At 44.3% G+C, this 19,636-nt stretch overlaps 1 protein-coding gene across 4 annotated transcripts in view; it reads left to right on the top strand.

Moving 5' to 3' along the window:
• The window catches only part of KIAA0319L (KIAA0319 like), a 612,066-nt gene that overhangs the window by 79,407 nt on the left and 513,023 nt on the right, over positions 1-19,636 (top strand). For all 4 annotated transcript variants that reach the window (XM_069223811.1, XM_069223812.1, XM_069223814.1 and 1 more), the window contains exon 2: positions 7,736-7,896. In XM_069223811.1, coding sequence (XP_069079912.1) covers positions 7,752-7,896 — 145 coding nt within the window. In that variant the 5' untranslated portion in view covers positions 7,736-7,751. The remainder of the gene's footprint in view (positions 1-7,735; positions 7,897-19,636) is intronic.

Here is a 19,636-nt window from a genome sequence, read left to right as displayed (position 1 = left end):
TGCATTGGACTAATGTTGGAATCGAGTAATTGCTCAGAAATGTCACTTAAAGAGGATCGTGTGGCAGAGAGAGGAGGGAGGCACTCGATGGACAAGCATTTGAGTAGAGAGTAAGAAAGATCGTGGAAAGGCCTGAGGATAAAAGAAAATCAGAGATTGTTTACCTTGTGGAAAGGAGGGCCCGAATATTCATTAAAATGATAACCTCAATGTATAAAAAGAAGGCGTGTGACGAGCCATTTTGTTTCTTCATTCATAGCTCCCAGACTAAATAAATTAGACAATGTGAAAGAGCCACACCTAATAGGAGCAGGATATGTCCGCCCCCCCCATCCTCCTCCTGAAGGTGCCTCTGAAACTATGAAGCAAGAAAGCAGCGAGAAAGATAATACTTTTCATTGTCACAATTGCCATGGCCATGTTTTCCACCATAGGTTTCATATATGCTTGCCGGTTGCAACACTGCACACTATTTGTATTGTGGGCGCCGTGATGCAGTTAGCTCCAAGGTGTAAACAATGTGTGTTATGTTGTGCTGGGTGTGGGCAGCCACACAGGTATAAATACGTACTTTAATGTTTTTAGTGCAGCCAGGTAAAGAGTGCGTTATTTGTATCGTGCTCATTCCAGCAGAGCATACACTCTTGCCATTTCTGGCACGCGCACAACGCAGTCAAACTCTCTGCAGGCTTGGAGTACACACTGCATTACTTTCATCACGCGCTGAGTGCCACTAGACACACTGATGTGTTTCATGCAGCCAGCTATCATTTTGAGTTGCTTTTTCTATGCTTCATGTAGGCAGCCCCACATTCTATAAACATTGTTAGATTAAAGTAGTGTGCACATTTTGTCCGGTACACTTCCATTGTACTAACACTGCACTGCTTCTAATATGTGCTTTTTGCAGCCAGACACGGTCTGCAAACAATGCGCCCTCTGTATCGCGCATAATGTAGGTAGGTGCACAGATAAACTGTAAACGTTTTACTTTTTATAGAATGTGCTTAATGAGTAAGATAAGCAGCTGCAAACACGTCATTTCTATTGCGTAGGGCAGACTCGCACTGCCAACATTGCACTGTTTGAATCATGTACCTCAGGTAGGCAGACATCCATCTACACACGCCACTGTTTGCATCAGACTTAACGCAGCAACGCACACAACCTCTGAACACCGCACTCTGCATATCTGGGTTTAGTGAAGGCAGATGAAGACTCAGAACAGAACGAGTGCTGCATTCGATGACTTTCCTCTGTGAGGTGCTGCCTTTCCGTACTTCTGTCGTGTGTCATAGCGATCTGTCTCTTGGAGTAAACGAAGGGTTATTCAAACTTGACACAAAAATGCCCCTCTTCCACTGGCCTCAGAAACTGCCGCAGCTGGACGAAGTTAAGCTGCAATCCACAGAGTGGTTTCGGGTGTAGTTGAGTGCCCATTTCTAGCTCAGAACCAGTTTCCCTAGTCCCAAGATCGACAGCTCTGACTGCAAGGCCCATCTCCTTTCCAGTACTGACATTTCTATATTCTCATTAGTGAGGTACAGCAGAACTCTGCTTGCTGCCTTGCCTCAAGAACTGCTACGCAACAGCAACACAACCAACAAAAACAAAGAGCTATTCTCTCCTGCTTCATGGTTCGTTGGGAGAATGACTCCAGTGACTATATGTAGTTCTAATTTTAGCAGAAATATTCAAAAGTCTCCAATTAATAATGCATATTTTATATATAAGCACTTCATCACTTCCGTCTGCATTGGCGCAGTCCTTTTGAGGTGAGTGGCCCGTCGTGGGATGTTGACATTTTGTGGTCAATCTAGAACAAGTTACACTTTGGCAGGGCCTTAGTGCTGCCTGTCATTCGAGCGTCCGCAGGGGTCAAACAAACGCTATTTACAAAGTAGTTGGTAATTGTAGTTTTCCTCAGTTTCTCAAATGGAAGACTTGGGCAAATCTTTCTCGTCCTGCTGTTTCTACGAAAGCATCTTCTAAAGTAGTTATGTTCACTAAAATACACAAAAGCGAAGAATGGACATTAGATGGAGCCTTTGCCCAGAAATGTAGCTAATCATACCTGTCTGGCATAGCATTCTTTTGAAAGACAAGATACTGGGGTGGTGGCTTGGATGGGTTTTTGAGAAATCGGAAGACGTTTCCAGAGATTCTGTTTCCTAATATCACTATCACACTCTTTGAACAATGTCATAGTCTTGAATTGAAAAATGTAAACATGCGGTATTGACCAATTGCTATTGGATGCATTCCTTTGCTCCAACCTCCTTTAGATCCTTTATCTTCACCCCAATCGAAATGCTTGTTGCTATTTATCAGCAGCAGTGCTTCCTTGGGTAGTACCACACGAGCTGTCACTCGCGTGTACCTTACTTTAGTGACTCTGTGCTAGTTGGTAGAGCTGGTTACTATGTCCTTTACTGCACCAGTCTCCCGTCTCCTCCTTAGCCCATCACCCATTCTGCTCCCAGGCCAGCCTGTACTACACCCATAAGAGCAGCATTACAAATCTGTGGACCTTTTACCTAATACTGGAACCCACGTATATTGTTGAGTTAGGGCAGCATTATTCACAAAGCAATTAACATGTCTAGAATGCCCTTATTCCTTTTACAAACTCTCTTTAGCAATGCTGACTGCAACTATTTAATGCAAATGAGATGACAAGGTGTTGTACAAAATGCCAGACTCCACTTGGTGTACGTCTTTGTTAAAATGCTGTGCTCCGCCGAAGGCAATTGTAATGTTGCTCCAGTGAAGGTTGGTTTCCCAGGAATTAAGGGAAATATCCACTGTTTTAATGTGTGCCAGTCACTGCCTCCTCTACACTTTACTGGCATCCAAGAGCTTATTCCTTCACAGTGTGTAATATAGATCTGATCAGCTAATTCCACATTTTCGCAGGCAGGTTGCACAGACAGACTTTCTGGCACAGGTGTCCAAAGAAAAGCACCAATCCTGTAGCCGTTCATCCAACCCCACCCCCTGAGATTCCGGAACAATTTAATTCCTCTATTTTTTTTTTTTTTCACTTACTTCCATTGCAGCGCCCCAGAAAATTGAAAGCAAGAGACCATACATTGGAGAAAATCAACGTATAGTGAAGGAAATGAATAGAGGTGAGTTAAGGGGACATTTCATCCAAAAGATGGGGGTCTAGAAGCTATTTTTCGAAAGAAGCCAACAACATGCACCTAATATATAGGTTTGTTCCAAATCTGATGCAAGTGTGGTCTGGTTTTTGTAGCGGGTCATTTTCTTTTCATTAGTGGGCATTGGCCAGTGACCTTCCCTTGGTAGAACGTCATGGGGTGCGGAAATGCTTTTTTAACATTGTTGCCTACATGGAGTGGGCACACCATATTCATCAAAGTGCTTTCAATTTGCAGCATTCATTTACTGCACTGATCTTTCTTGACTTGCTCTTCAGCAATAAGAGGCAATTTCTCAACTGCCTTCTTCCTTCAGCCATTACCAAATCGAGGATGCCCTATCACAGTCCCACTCATTTTGGACACAGTCCTCCCCATGTCATTGTTCGGACCCACAGAAGCCAGAGTGCAGAATCGAAATGCCTGTATTTGTGAAATCACAAGGGCACTCTGGGGCAAAGGCTAAGTTGGAGCCGAACCAGTATTCTGCTGGGATTCACTCCCGCCAAGGTAAGATTGGTATAAAGCCAGAGATGGCTTTTATACAGATGACGTGGGTGTGGTGGAGCACAATCCACAGAGCCCTCGCTGAGATGTACATGTTTAATTGTGCATTTGCAGACTGATTCCGAAATGTACGACTTTTCTAAGAGCAATGTCATTTCTGTGTAATCACTAATCTTGAGAAAGAGCTCTTTCTGATCTGTGAAACGTGTGAGTGAAGACCAATCCCAAGAGAAGAAGCTCTTTCTAAGGACTCATTTGTGCCAGCTGTGCATCAGTGATTAATCCGGGGTCAACGCCTGTGAAATGTGTCAACTGGAGCCACTTCAGAGAAAAAGCCCTTTCTGTGACACATAGCTGAAATGTGTACATTTGAGATTAATCTGGAGAGGTGGCTCGGAGTTATATACGTTTGGATTTGAAGGTTAATCCAGAGCAAAAGAGCTACTTTACTGTGAAATATATGTGTGCTTGTGGCTGTACACAGGCAGTGTCATTGTAAAATGCAGTTGTTTCGTCGCGAAGTCCAAACTGTACCTTTTTCTGATAATGGTGGCTCTGAAATGTGTGAACCTGCTCTGATCCCAAGAGCATGCTCCTCTAATATGTATACTCGTGTATATTTGTGCTTTGAAGAGGCGTTGTAAAGCGTGCCTCTACCTGCTATATGTAAAAATGTCCTTAAAAACCCAAACCTGGAAAAGCACCAAGATATGCCATTTATTTCTCACTTTACAACTCTTAACTTAATTATACATTGCTTCTGGACTCTTGCCTGACATAATCACAAGATCACTGACAGTATAAAGTGACTTTTGTATATATATACTGTATATCTACTGTGCTGTAATGTATTCTAGCCATATTAAAGGATACATTTATTTGGTTTTATGCAATTCTTGTTCGCACCCACTGTAGATTTAATTCCCTTTGAAAACGCAGGTTTATTTTGGTAATCATTTTTAGGTCTGACGCACAAGTGATTTTCGACCTGTTGTAGGTATTCTGTGGGCTTTTACCAACTCCCATCACTTCACTCCTCCGTGGACTTGCCTTTCAAAAATACCTTGATGTCATTGGTAATCGCTTTACGTTTGTTACCGCCTTGCAAACTGACCCTGTTACATGATTATTGCATGATTGCTGATACACTTCAGCATTGGTCAACTATTTTTTTTTCTTCTTTTGTCTCTCCCCTTTGTGCTCCAAGGCGCTCACAGCGCGAACAGCACAGAACAGCGTGAAGTCCATCGGCGTATTGAAGCGCACATTGTTCACACTGTTATCTAATCAGAGTCGTTTCTTTTGGCTCTCTGCTTCACACTACATAGCTTTTACAAAAAACACTTGTAATTGATAAATGCTTTATGTAAAAAACACAAAAATCCTCAAAGTGGCTGTCCCAACACAGCGGGAGAGCCAATACTACAATATTCGCTGCACTTGGGGGGGGCCCCCCAACAAAACGTTCACGACAACGTGCTCTTTCTGTCCACATCATATCTGGGTCCACACACTTGGCTATTATTTTGTGGTTAGTGGGGACCACAAAATAATAACCTTTCCCACCGTTCAGTGTGCGTTTAAGCTTTCTTCTGGCTGGAACTTTCGTTTTACAGCTGGGAGTAGTTTGTGTTTAATGGGCCTTGTTTGCAATAACACTGCAGTAGGCCTGCTAGCTCAGAAAATGTTAGACACTACGTACTCTGGAAAGTCGCCCCCCCATCATGGAGGGAGCGCGGCCCCTTAGGGGTCGGGGACGCCGGGGCCTGGCCCTCGCACTAGTTGTGCGCGGGCTGGCCTGCAGGCTTCCGCTCGCGTGCGCGGAAGTCATACGTTCTTAGAACGTCGGGGTCGGCAGCAGTGCCGGACCAGTTTGGGCCGCCGCGCGCCAGTGGAGGGGGGGGGAGGGGTGTGGGGGGGGGGCATAAAAGCGCCTCCCAAGAAGGCTCAGCCTTCTTCTTCCTTGCGCGGTGGCCCGAGCGGACGGGCCTGTTGTCGATTCCCACCCACCCTCTCCTTATTATTAGGCTTGGAGGAAGAGAGAATAAAGTAACCGGAAGCAACAGAGGGGACCCCAAGGGTGGGGCCCCGGTATAACAACAGAGATAGGATCCTGAAGTCCTGGACCAACCTGCGGATGGACACACCTGTTTGGGGGTAGGGAGCCCAGATCACTGGGGTGGTCACGGGGCTCATGCCCTGGGCCGCCCCGGTACACCCCTTGGTTGATTGGTGTTTGGAGAGGGGGTGGAACCCTGAGCATGGGGGCAAGGAACAGAGGAAGCAGGGGTACCGCCCCCCTAAGGATACAGGTGACGACCAGTCCCTGTGTGGTCCAAAGGAGGTTCAGAACAGGAAGGGATCCTGTCAAAAATAATTTATGGTTACAAATGAAAAAGTATTGTCTATGACAGTATATATATATATATATTAAGTTTGCAGTGAAATGTTTTATTTGAGTAATGTGCATATGATGACTTGCATAAATTGTTTCTATGAATTTTTATTGAAAGTATATATCAAAATAAACACTTCTTCCACCATACTAAACTGTCTTGTCGGTTGGTGTATGCCCGGTGTTGGAAGCCGCCAGTGGGCCTTTACCCCCGAGTCCTATAGGGGCTAAATATATGTTTACTCTGCATTATTTGCTGCCATTTTCTTTCCATGTGGTTATGGGGCTAACTATATCATTACATGGCCATGTTTCATACGAATGCTATTTTCATTTGGTGTCCTCTAGGGGCTGTTCTGAGCATTACAGTCCAATGCCAAAAGTTTATTTCTGATAAAGGTTTTTATTGGGTTTACATGATAATTGTATATGTTTTACTAATCTCTCCTTATTGCAGTTATTACCTTGATTCAGGCCAACTTAACATCCTTATTAAACTAAGATTGTTTGATCACTCTTGATATGTTTGGGTGACCCTTCTATATTTATTCTCCTGTTACTCCTTCGTAGCTGTTTTGTGTGTTTTGGGGAATTGTGTTAGTCAGCCAGCAACTCTGATGGTAGGGTGGTGAAAGTGGTATTCCATTGGAATTAGCATGGCAGATTTAAATTAGGATGCTAAATGGCAACATTTTTATTTTTGGCTGCAGATAGAGGAAGAAGGTAAACGGAAGTGCTTTAGTTATATGCAGGGACACTAAAATTATGTGGCAGGAAAACCCAATTATGTGGCAGTGTTGACCAATTTATGTGGCAAGAAAAGTCCAGTTATGAATTTACAACGCCAATAGCCCTAACTCAAGCAAATTGGAGACCCATTGCATTACAAATGCTTGTTAAGTAAATGGCTAATACCAAGAAAGTAAACGTTATCTAGCACACAGCATGAAGTGCTCTAGACTGAATAAATTGTTTTCCACATTATTTTAGTGTTGCAAATGGGGTCTTTGTATTCATCCTAAATATTACTGTTTTTGCCTCTTCATTTTATACTGCTTAAATGGCTGTTGTGAGCCTATTCCGTGTTTGTGGTATAAATAAGTAATTACTTTTTGTGAATGTACATTAATTTGGCATCGACTCTCTGTTCCGTATCGTCAGGAAAGCATACTTCATTCCAGGTTTATTTACTGACATTGTCATTATAGCCAGACACTACTGAACATCAGTGGCTCTTTGAAATATTGTGCATCTCCTATTTTGTCGGGTTTTCAAAAAGAATGGCTATGCTGTCACTCAAATTACAGCGTTTACGCTCTAAAAACAGTGCACATTTTTAAGTGGGCATGCCAAATGTGGTGAAATTAAATGCAGGCAAATTTGCAAAATGAGTCAATGAAGGTGTTTAAACCTGTGTTTAAAAAGTGTACCTAGATGGACATCAGGAAATGCATGTCATTAGAGTTCAGGAGTTAGCATATATCCATTGCAGGAAGCTGTTTCAGTCAAATGAGTTGGCAAAAATGCATTGTAAATTCCCTACGGGAAACCCATTGAAATATTTGCTATTGCGGCACTGTCGCTCCACTCTGAACTCTGTATTATTTATTCTGTGTTTGATGGCTGGTGATTTCTAAATGCCGACATTTCTCCTTCTCTGATGCAACAGTCGTCTGGTATTGCCCATGAAGGCCATGGAGAAGAGGCTGGAAGCTGCAGAAAGCATTAACTCGGGTATCCTCCCGAGACATCGTCCAGGGTGCTGTGCCAGCTGGATGAGAAGCTTCTACCTAGTGTGCGCTGGCCTGAGTGCCCTCTGCCCTGCTACGAGTAAGTATGGCTCCAGCACTGTGTCCTGGTCTCTTTGGCTAGCTGCTTTCTACTCACTGCTCTAGGATATTGTATGAAAGCTGTTCATATGTAATTATTCTTTAGACACTCTTCTGAGAACAAGGGTTCAGATTTAAAACTGCTAAAAACCCAGAAGGATGTGGTGGACACAACGTCAAGAGCTATTAATGGCTTTCTGGTCTCAGCCCTGGCTGAGTTTTCACATCTTTTCTACACGTAAACATCCAAGATAACCTGATTTGCTGTTTGAGTCAAGCCATTGTTTTTGGTCAACACACAGTTGTAAAAACGCGTGAAATTGTGGTGGTGCAGCCAAGCCTTAGGAATCTTACTGCAAGCTTCTTTTCAGCCGTGCCAAGTCTTTACGTTTAGATTTGGTCTAATTCAGTGGCAACTGCTTCCTCTTCTGACACACCTCTGAACAGCTCCATAAATACCTTGGAGCAAGCATCCGTTGGAGGAGAAATAACGTCATTGACAATCCTTAGATGCTTTTCACTCAGTACCAACAGGTACTCGGTGTTAAGGAAAGGTACTTCCTAAACGTTTAGGTCCCTCTTTAACGTCGTCCAAAATTGCAGAAGTCTTTCCCAGAATATTTGAATGAAATTCAGTAAACAACTCAAGGCACTTTATTGTGCACAAAAAGACTGTGCCACTGGGCTGTTATTACAATTTCACCCGGTGGAGGATTTCCAGTCCTTTTGTTTAGGGTCGTGCTTATTGGGGACTTAATGATATCTTTGGAATTTCAGGATCTGTACTTTCCGGCAGCAGTCAAAGAAGAGCATCAGTAGTTTCTAAGGTTTGCATTCCGGGTGAATTGTCTCCCTACAGAAGTTTACCCTTTCGCTTGAGTTCTGCTCCCTTAGTGTTCACGAAGGTGCTCTTTGAGCAGTGGTGGCCCATATTCAGGGCTTTCATTTATAACCTATCTTGGATGACTGGTTGGTGAAGGCCCAGTCACCGACTGCTTATCATGAAAACATTAAGATTATTTGCAGCACTCTCTTCCTTCTGGTCTTTCACATCAGCCAAAACTCCGCTATAACAAAGGACTCTGAAATCGGATGAATGCATCAAACACTCGAGCTGCAAAACAAAACCTTACCTATGCTTTCGGGATTACATTCTTTAACGTATAGTTTGAGTTATTCTGAAAATGCAGTCCTGCAGCTAATGGGTGCATGGTTCATAATAATGATTTGAAGTATTGTATTTAATCTGATTAAATCAATTAATTACTACAACAATACTTAATATTCTCTAAAGAAAACGTGCAATAAATGTAAACAATCTTGAAGCGATCTGTGTGCTCTCCCAGATGTCTGACATTATGTCTTAGTTTGGGCCATTAGTTGTTTTCGATACTCCAGCCTGAAAAGTCTCTGATTAAATATTCCATTTTATGTTGCTAGCCCAGATACTTTTCTTTCTTCTCCAGTATCTCGGATACCCAGGACGTACTCTCGGTTTCTAGCATGTTTCCCTGCGCTGTCAGCCTTCATCATCATCTCAGCACTCATAACGTGTAACCAGGTCAGGCAAGCCCCGGGGGTGTAGCCCCGACACCAGCCCACGTGTTCTAAAGGAAACACTACGATGATAAATGCTGACAAGGACGGTGCTAGTGCTGTCCGCGGGGCTTTCTACTGCATCAGCTCTGTTCTTTCTGTGATGTACACTTGGCAGCACCTGGCCGCTGTGTGTTGATGCAGCAGAATGTATGCATGCCACCTTTTATCCTCATGCTTAGCTGCTCCTTTGCTGTTGTCTGATGGGCAAAATTGTAAGAGAAACACAGAAGAAGGCCCGTGACCCTCCAACCATTCCTGTTCCAATTAGCCTTTCTACCCACTTTTGATTGTTCTATCCACTTTTTTCTTATTTTATTGTCCCGGGCACCTGGGCAGGAATTAGAGCATTAAACGCGTGCAGCTGCCCTGGATAGCGCTGCGGCAAAGATGAAGACCCACCTGTCTCAGCTGCATCTCCAACTTAGTTCTCACAGTGATAAAGCTCAATAACACGATTACCACATACATGATAAGTGTTGTTGACCCCCCCCCCCCCCCCCCCACACACACACACACACACACACACACACACACACACACATATCATAAAAGACTACCTTGATGTAACCAGATTGACTGGAAGGAAAGTGTACATTATACAAGAATGCTTATGTAACCTGTCTCACATGTATCGCCATGGAATGTGTGGCCGAAAGCATCTATCCATTAAAAACTCTTCTTCAACACCCTGGAGGGCAAACTCTTTTACCACAAGAGGCAGTCCGCCTCAGAGAGAGGTACTGCATGCAGTAAGTGTGAGGATCAATTTTCACTTCACTACTTATCTGTCCCCCACTTCCCAAAGACGGACACAGCATACAGTGGACACATGGCTCAAGCTTCACTTCTCACACTGTGCGCTGACCCTCCCAGAGAAGAGGCTATCCGTAGAGCAGCCACTAGAATCAGGCTTTACACCTGACACTAGGTTTGCTCCTCCTCCCAGAGAGAGGTACTCCATACTAGGATCAATCTTTACTTCTCACACTGTGTTCCCTCCCAGAGCGAGGCACTCCATACAGTGACCACTGGAATCAAGCTGCACGTCTCACCATAGTTGTGTTCCTCCCTCCCAGAGAGAGGCCCTGTATACTGTGTGGGCATGAGGATCAAACTTCACTTCTCATCCTTGATAGGCTTCCTTTCCCCCACCTCAGAAAAGAGGCACCACATACAGTGAGTCTTGAGGGTCCAGCTTTACTTCACATCCTAGTTTTGCTGTCTTTTCCCCACCTCAAAAAACGGCGCTGCATACAGTGGGAGGGAGTATAAAGCTTCTCTTCCCACCCTAGATATGCTCCTCCTAGATATGCTCACTTCCCCATCTCAAAAGAGGCACCACATACAGTGAGTTTAGTGAGCTAGGGCTTAAGCTCCTCACACACTAGTTGTGCTCCTGCTTTACTTCCCAGAGGGAGGCATCACATACAGTGAATCTGGAGGTCCAGCTTCACATATCACCATAGTTGTCCTCCCATCACTTCCCCAAGAGAGGAACCTCATACAGTTAGCATCAGAATAAATCTTCCTTCCTCACCCTAGATGTGCTCCCCCGCATCCTGCCCACAGTAAAGGCCCCACATACAATGCCATGAGGCTCAAGCATCACTTCTACAGTATTGGATCTTTTATAGATTAACATGCTTGAATCATTCCACATCGTCGAAGTGGGAGGCCCATGGTACAATAATAAAGTGGTATGTATCATTATCATAGGCTATAATGGCAGTTAACAGTCACTTTAATAGCCCATCAATGTTTTTTTTTTTTTTTTCTTCTTCTTTTTTAAAAAAAAAGGACCAAACTTGAACTATAACTAATCAGATGATGGCACCCTGTAGGACACTCCCAAGAGAGGCTGAGTTCCTCAGATTTTCTACAGCATGTCGTGTGAAGGGAACCTCGATGAGCTTTTTCGATCATCTAAAATCATAGTTCCTTTCATTTATCTAATCCTGGCACTAATATGTCAGAGCAGCAGCAAAAAGGAGAGATTACACCTCAAAGGTATTAGGAGTGTATATGCTATCTTGATCCTGCCCACAAGGTAAAGTACTACAAAATATTTCTAACCTTTTCCTCTAAAACCATATAGAGAGATGAGGCTAATATTGTGGCTATGGCAACTTAAATCTGTCAGTTCTAATGAGGACAGTGAGGATTCCTTCACCTCACAGGAGAGGTCAAAGGGAGAGGTCACACCAAGGGTCTCCAAAGGCGCGCAGAAAAGCCATAAGAAGACTCCCTATGAGTCTTCAATAAGCACTTCTCAGAGAGAAAAAAAAGGAAAAAATCTCATTGGAGGCAATATCGGACCCTACAACTCCCTCTTCAGTCCTGGCACTACATCAAAGAAATACTCTTCAGGAGCCAGTCACGCTGAAACATAACCTGACAATGAGACGTCTACAGAAAACCTGCCATCAAAATCTCGTCTGCTATAACCTCATCTAGGATAACTTCCTCTCCAGTGGTCGTCTACGACCGTCGTCTACAATGACCTTGTGTGTCTACGGCAACCTCCTCTACGACGATCATCTATGATGGTTGTCTACAGTAACGTCATCTACGATGACTTCATTTACAATGGTCTTTTTTGATAACCTCGTACACATCGGTCATCCTCGACGGTCATCTAGGATAACCTAATTGGCGAGGGTTGTCAACGATAACGTCTACTATGATAACCTCATATACGATGGTCATCAACAAGAGTTGTCGGACGGTCGTCTACGATAACCTCATCTATGACGTTCGTTTATGATGGTCATCTTCGATAACCTCACCTATGATAACCTAGTGTACGACGGTCATCGACGATAACATCTTCTATGACATGGCTTCGATTACTGTAACCTTGTCTATGACTGCATCGTCTACAACAGCCCTGTCTACGACCAATGCCTCGTTAACGATAATCTTGTCAGCAGTATAAATGATGAAGAAAGTACAGTAGTCATCAAACAAAAAAGAAAGACGCCACATAGTCCATCATAACTTAATGTCAAGAATGAAGGGGACTAATATGAGTGTGTGTACCACAGGCAGCAATATATGGAGAGGCAATATGTGGAGCAAGTTAACTACTGCGCTCTGCCTCCAACTTCAGAGGGCATTGTTCAGGTCTCTGTAGCTCTAGTACTACACCTACAGGACATGTAACAGGATTACTACAAACACTTTCTTGAGCCTGCAGTGTCACATCATCTCCGATATGTCAGCATCCTCCAATGCTCCTTCCACTCCAAGAGTGACCATGGTGTCAAATTTTGCCTTGTTTCCTTGGAATGACCCATTCACCTCGGGTAATGATAGAGAGACCGTAACATTCACAATACTGAATCTGTACCTGATAAATGGGACTATTATTTAATACTGCCACCTTCACCTCTGGCACCAAAACTGGTGGATTTCCCACCAGATGATTTTTTTGGTGGTTTCCATACCCTCATGGAATGGGCAGCCAATGCCTCTGACTTCCAATAACAAACGGGCTTTGAGAGATATTCAAAATGTTGATAATATCTGGGAGGAATTGCAATCACACAGAAGTCCTACAAAGAATCTGTAAGAAATACAAAGTGCCTGAAGACTCACCACCATCTCTGGTGAGCACCCAAACTGAACTCGGTCATCACACCAGCAGCTCATTGTTGTTCAAAGAACCCTTCCACACCAGTCAAACCGCCTCACAAGTGACTCGGACCCTTGATAACACTGGGGAGAGGTTCTCAACCATATCTGGTACTCCTGTACGGACAGCCAATTCACTGGCAATACTGGACAGGTATAACCACCAGATCTGGTCAGACATCGCCAAATACATGGAATTTCTGCCAGAAGACCAAAGGGCAGAAGCAAAAAAAAAAATACATTTGATTGTGCAGGAGGGAGAAAATTCCTCTTCAGAAATCATAGCTTGAGCTATGGATTTAGTTTCAATAGAATCATGACAGCTGGCAGGGTCAGCGGTACTTGGACAACAAGTTTGGTTGAAGGCTGCAACATTTAGACCTAAGATGCAAAATGTTAGATATGCCATACGATGGTGGCGCTCTGTTTGTGGACACTGATGTCAGAACATCTTTGGGCAATTTACAAATAAAATAAAAAAGCACTTTAGAGGGACCAGGAAAACACACTTTGTCATATTGAGAAAGGTACCAGAGGCATCAGACATATCAGCTTTCTCAGCAGCCCTTTGCACCAGCTTACCAGGTGGCAGCCTATCCTAAGCAGCCACCAAAAAGAAGGCAGGAAGGCAGGGCAGACAGGAAAAGCAGTGACTACATTGTAGAGGCCAGTTACGCCTCCTTCAACACAGCATCCTGTGAGAGATGAGATAAAATGTTAAACTTTTTCCAATCTGGGATCTCATCACATAGGGTCACAAGTAAAGATCCACTCAGATTCCGCTCAGCACCCCACCAAAACAAGGGCACCCACCTCATCTCCATCTTCTTCAAAAGGAATTGCTAGCTATGCTAAGCAAAGGTGCCATTTAAAAAAAAAAAAAAAAAAGTCCCACATTCTCAGCAAGGAATAGACCTCGGTTCTCATTTTGTCCTCAAAGACAAGAAAACAGGGGGATGGCAACCCATCCTAGAACGCTGGAAATTAATTAAGTAAATTAAGTATTTAAGGACACAGTCTTTTCGAATGGTCTCACTCTCAGACATTCTACATCTACTAAACACGGAGACCACATGAAAACTCTGGATCTACATTTGGCCTCAAATCAGCTCCACACATTCACCAAATGCCTAGCTCTTGTGGCAGCTTTTCTCAGGAGGGATGCTCATCATGGATTCCCCTTCCTCCCTGACTGGTTGATAGAAAAACCAACAGCATTTCAACCATCCAATACCACAAGACTTTCCTAAAGTTTGCTCCCAGTAAATTACCAAAATGCATAAACTATTCCATCGAAAAAATGTAATGATCCTGGACTCAGCGTTAGATACTGTTCACGACAAAGACTTTCTATCCCAGGATAGGTAACAAAGGCTCAAGCAAACTATCCAGAAAAAGACAATTTCAGTGTGTCTGTTCGAATAGCCTCTCGTCATGGTGTTATCAGCGTCCAATCTGATCCCTCTCACAAGCCAGCAAATGAGAGCCTTACCAGAACACCTACAACACCATGAATTCAAACAGAAGGATCGTTCGAGGACCGGGTGTCAACATCACATTGGGTATGATGCAAAGCACCAGCCTGGTGGTCCCCAGATCTCCCATGTATCAGAGGGCCTCTATTTCTTACCTCAAATACCTGACTTCGTAATAACTACGAATGCCTCCCTGGAGGGCTTGAGTTGTCCTGGGCAGCACCTACAAATTCAAGGAAAGTGGTCTCCACTACAGAGGAGCAAGCACGGAAATCACCTGGAGCTTGGAGGCCATCTGTCTCAGCCTCCATGCTTTCCTGCCAAGCATAGTCTTAGCTGTTAGGTCGCATGTACAAGACCACCAGCATGCACTACGGGAACAAACGAGCAGGCACAAGATCATTGCTGCTGTTCAAGGAAGCTCAGGAAATCTGGAGCTAGCTTACAACATACAAAATAACTCTTCAGGCCAAACATGTTCCCAGGACAAGCGATCTCTTAGCAGAACTGGGAACAGCTGCCAGCAATGGGAGCTTGACCAGATGGTGCTAAACACGATCTTCTCGCTCTGGGGCCAACTGGCACCAGATCTCTTTGCAATAAGCGAGAATTGCAAATGCCAGTTCTTTGCAAGTTGGCATCCACATTCAGGGTTGTGGAGGAATCTCTTTTCGATCATATGGTCCAGGAAGTTTTCCCAAGATACCGCTAATACCAAGGTCCTTCATCCAGTCCCGGCTTATCTAAGCTTATGCACATGGCTCCTAAATTCCATGAAGTCAAAGATCTGATTATTCCTCGGGATGGCAGGGATTTTCTCTCCAAAGCAAGGGCGGAAGCTACGATAAAAACATATAAGCCCAAATGGAGACTTTTCAGTTTATGATGTCAGAAATAACATTTGCATTCTCTAGTCTACAGGCATCTCCTGAGCAGATACTACTGTCTCCTTTCGCTAGCTCAGTCTGGATTGATGCATGACCCTATCAAGGTACATCTCTCTGCAACATCTAAATATAGGTGTTTCTTGCATTCACTCTCTTTGTGCTTGAACAGAATCATCAAACAGTTCATGAAAATATTGTTCAGAGTTCTTCCTTCGGTAATGGCTCCTTCCTCGGACTTGAAAGTAGTTCTTTTTCAACTCATTAAGCGTCTGTTCAACACATACACAGAGCAGACCTTAAATGTTCTCACATGGAAGGTTGCATTGTTGCTAGCGCTCACTTCAGCCCGAAGGGTGACTGGCTACAGGCTCTCACAGCTCAAGAACCCTTCTTTTGCTACACAGTCCGTTTTGTCATTTTCAGACCAATCAAAATCCATTCCTAAAGACCCTTCTGACTTTCACCTCAAGAAGCCTCTAATATGACAGATTTTCTTTTCCCACTCCGTCCTCACAAGTGGAAAGATCTCTTCATACGGTAGCTATTAGCAGATGTTTATTGTTTTACCTACATAGCACTAAGCTGCTGAGAATTTGACCACCTGCTGGCCTTATATGCACACACTCACTCATAAGGGTGCTGCAGTCACAGAAGCAGCCATCACTCCATGGATCTCAGCCGCGATCCAGCTTTTGCCAGTCGACAGCTGGCAAACCTCTTACAACAAAAACCAGGACACATTCAACTAGAGCAGTGTCCGCCTAAACTGCTCATTTTGCGGGAATGCCTCTGGAGAAAATATGTTGTGCTACGACCTAGAATAGTGTGTTGTGCAGCATTATGGCCTCGAATCGGCACAGCGCAGTGATGCAGCGGTTGGACAGGTTGTATTGTGCCACTTCTGTAATTTGAGCCTCTTAGGGTTACATGTGTTTGATTATGTAAATGACCCACCATCCGTATTTGTGCTGATACTACAAACTATACAAATACATTAACAGCTTGCTATTCTGATCCAAGCATGTAAATCTATGAAAGAGCCAATACTGGATAAGTAGATAAGTTACTTACCTGTAACTGTAGTTCTCCAGTATTGGTATCCTTCATAGATTTAGATGCAACCCACCCTCCTCCCCAGAGAGGCTCCTGTTATACCTTGGGATTTATTTCCCGCTTGTGCTTTGAAAATCTGGGGAACAATGCTTTTCTTAGGAGTGTTCTACAGAGTGCTATCACCTGGTTGTTTCTAGTTCGTATGGTCCTTTTTTTAAGAAGGGCATACATGTGCTATTAAAGTGATTGTTCATTGCCATTAAAGCCTATGATGCGTACTGCTTTATTATTGTACCGTGGGACTCCCACTTTGACCTGGAATGATTCAAGCATGCAAATCTGTAAAAGATAGCAATACTGGAGAACTACAGTTACAGGTAAGTAACTTATCTTCTTCTCACCATAGATGTGCTTACCCCTACTAGAGATATAAGTTACCTGCATGGTGATGGACGTTGGGCCCCTGCCCTGAGTGCTCCAGCAATATATGGATCCTTGATACCGTTTTTTGATCCTAGGCAAATAGTGATCCTACATGAGTGCCAGGAACAAGATCTGTCTCACAGATTGCGGTCTTGTTAGACCGGGAGGGGCACACAAGTGCTACACTTGCACTCATCCGAGAAGTGCTCCTACCACGTCCTCTTCCTCAGAGGGACTGCTTACAACAAGCATACAGCTCAAACTTCTCTTCTCACCCTCGATGTGCTCCTGTCCACCTCCCACATTGAGGCACCTCATATAATGCACTTAAGGATCAAGCGTCACTGCTCACCCTAGGTATGCTCACAGCTCCCACAGCGACTGCATACAGTGGACTCGAGGATCAAGCCTCACTCCTCACCCTAGATGCGCTCTCCTCTCCCAGGGAGATTCACTACATGTGGTGACCACTAGGATCAAGCTTCACTTATCAGTCTTTATAGGCCCCACTCTCCAGAGAGAGGCAGCACATACAGTGAGCATGAGGATAAAGCTTCTTTTCTCGTCCTGTAAGTGGTCCCCGTCCCAGGACAGCATAAAACGTATCTTCTCCCTCTAGGTGTGATCACTTCACCACCTCAAGTGAGAGAATGGATAATGTAAGCATGACTGTGGAGTTTTACTTGTCACCCTATAAATATATATATGTTCTCCACTCAGAGAGGCACTGAATGCAATGAGCATGATGATAAATCTTCCCTTCTCGCAATGCTTCCCTTCTCGCCGGGGATGTGCTCCTTTTCCCTCCACTCTAGAGACACCTCATACAGTCTGCATGTTGATGATTCATCTTGTCTCATACTCCGCTTCTCGCCCTGGAAGCGCTCCTTTCCCTCACCCTACAGAGGCACATCATGCAGTGAGCGTGATGGTAAAGCTTCCCTTCCTATAAAACCTCCCATTCTCGGCCTAGATGTCTCCCTATCCCTCCCCCTAGAGCAGAGATCTTCAAACTGGGGGGCGGCCCCCCCTAGGGTGGCCTCAAGTGACCCCGGGGGGAGGGGGGGCGCCATGCTCTGGCCAAAAGAAGCATTACACAGATAACAGTGTTTTTTTTTTTTTTTTAAGCAGAAACATGTTATTGCATTTTTAAAAAGGTAACAGTACTTAACTGCAATGTTTAAATATGTCTGGACATATTTAAACATTGCCATATTTATAATATAATTGTGAAAAATTCTGAGGTGGGGCCCAGTGATTTTTTTTTTTCAACTGGGGGGGGGGGGGCGGCGCAGCATTAAAAAGTTTTGAGACCACTGCCCTGGAGGCACCCCATACTTTGAGCATGAGGATCAAGCTTTACTCTTTATCCTTGATGTGCCCAACCCCCTTATTCCCCTCACTCGGAGAGGAAATCTGTTTAGAAGCATGAGGGTTAAGCCTCACCTCTCACCCTAGTTGTTCTCCCCTGCCCTTCTCCAGAGGGGAATGGCAAACAGTGGGCATGCCCACCAAGATGCAGTGCCACTGCTAGAGGCGGTTCACCCCAAAAGCAGCCACGCAAGGAATGGAAACGCAGAGCCATTAATGTGGTTTGGGAACACCACGGTATTTGAACGGACCATGTGAGCTTCCCTATGCCTCCGTGTGGCACCCTCCCGATGTTTTATGGCCTTGATTACGAGCACCCTTGAGTGGTAGATGCTATTTATGGCACCAGTACAAATCCGATACCCTGAAATTCTGTAAAAAGTAATGGATGTGATAAACTGCATCTTCTACAGGTTAAGCGTTTAGCAGTGGCGCAAAACATGTGAAATGTGATGCTTTTTACTCCAAAATGTGTATGCCCCAGTATTTAACAGACCCTTTTCTACGGAAAATCCAAGGGATGTGGTATTTGCTTCAACCGGTAATTATGATCAAATCCACGCGACTCATAATGGCAATCCCTGCTGAAACTGATGTTTGCACAGGGGTTGTAATTTTGTTGGTATCTCAGTCGTTGTACTATATGCTTAATGTAGTGAAAGGTGGAAAGATTAAAGTACTGCTAATTTAAACAATAAATAAAAGGTACTTTTAGTTCTCTGTAAGGTGGACCAGCACATACCCTGTAGACGTGAACATGGCAGTGCTTAATTTGTGCTTGTTGTTTCCGGTGCTGAGCACCGGCACTTATTTTTGCGGGCCGGGGCTTATTATTCTTCTGCCTCACGCATTCGCTGCGAGCTCTTGTAGCAAAAGACACGTATCGTTAAGACGGAGGAAGAACAAAGCGAAAAAACGTCACAAAGTTAGAAAGCAGGAAGCTGCGAGAGTGAGCTGGAGGGGCAGGGTGTGTCTGTAAATAGACGAAAGAGTCCCGAGATGTTTTCAGGGTTACTCTGCCTCGGTATCCCGAGTTCGCACATTTAATTGCTGCAGCCGCGTGTTTCAGAGAAGAGCTTTGAGCACCGGCACCTTTTTTTATTTTCAAATTAAGCACTGGAACATGGTACAGTCTGCGAGCAGCAACCCTGTAAACACTTCGACCCAGTTCCCTTTCTTCAGACTTGGCACTAGCCTCACTCCTAAAACTGCACCTTCCCGTTCGGCAGAGGCGAGAAAGATCAGGCTGATTTGATTTTTTTTGGGGTGGGGTGGGGGTGTTAGTTTGGCCACGGAGAAG

Source organism: Pleurodeles waltl, chromosome 3_1 (assembly GCF_031143425.1).
Source record: "Pleurodeles waltl isolate 20211129_DDA chromosome 3_1, aPleWal1.hap1.20221129, whole genome shotgun sequence".
Lineage (NCBI taxonomy): Eukaryota > Metazoa > Chordata > Amphibia > Caudata > Salamandridae > Pleurodeles > Pleurodeles waltl.
Note: the sequence above shows the minus strand (reverse complement) of the source record. Positions and strands in the feature narration are given on the sequence as shown.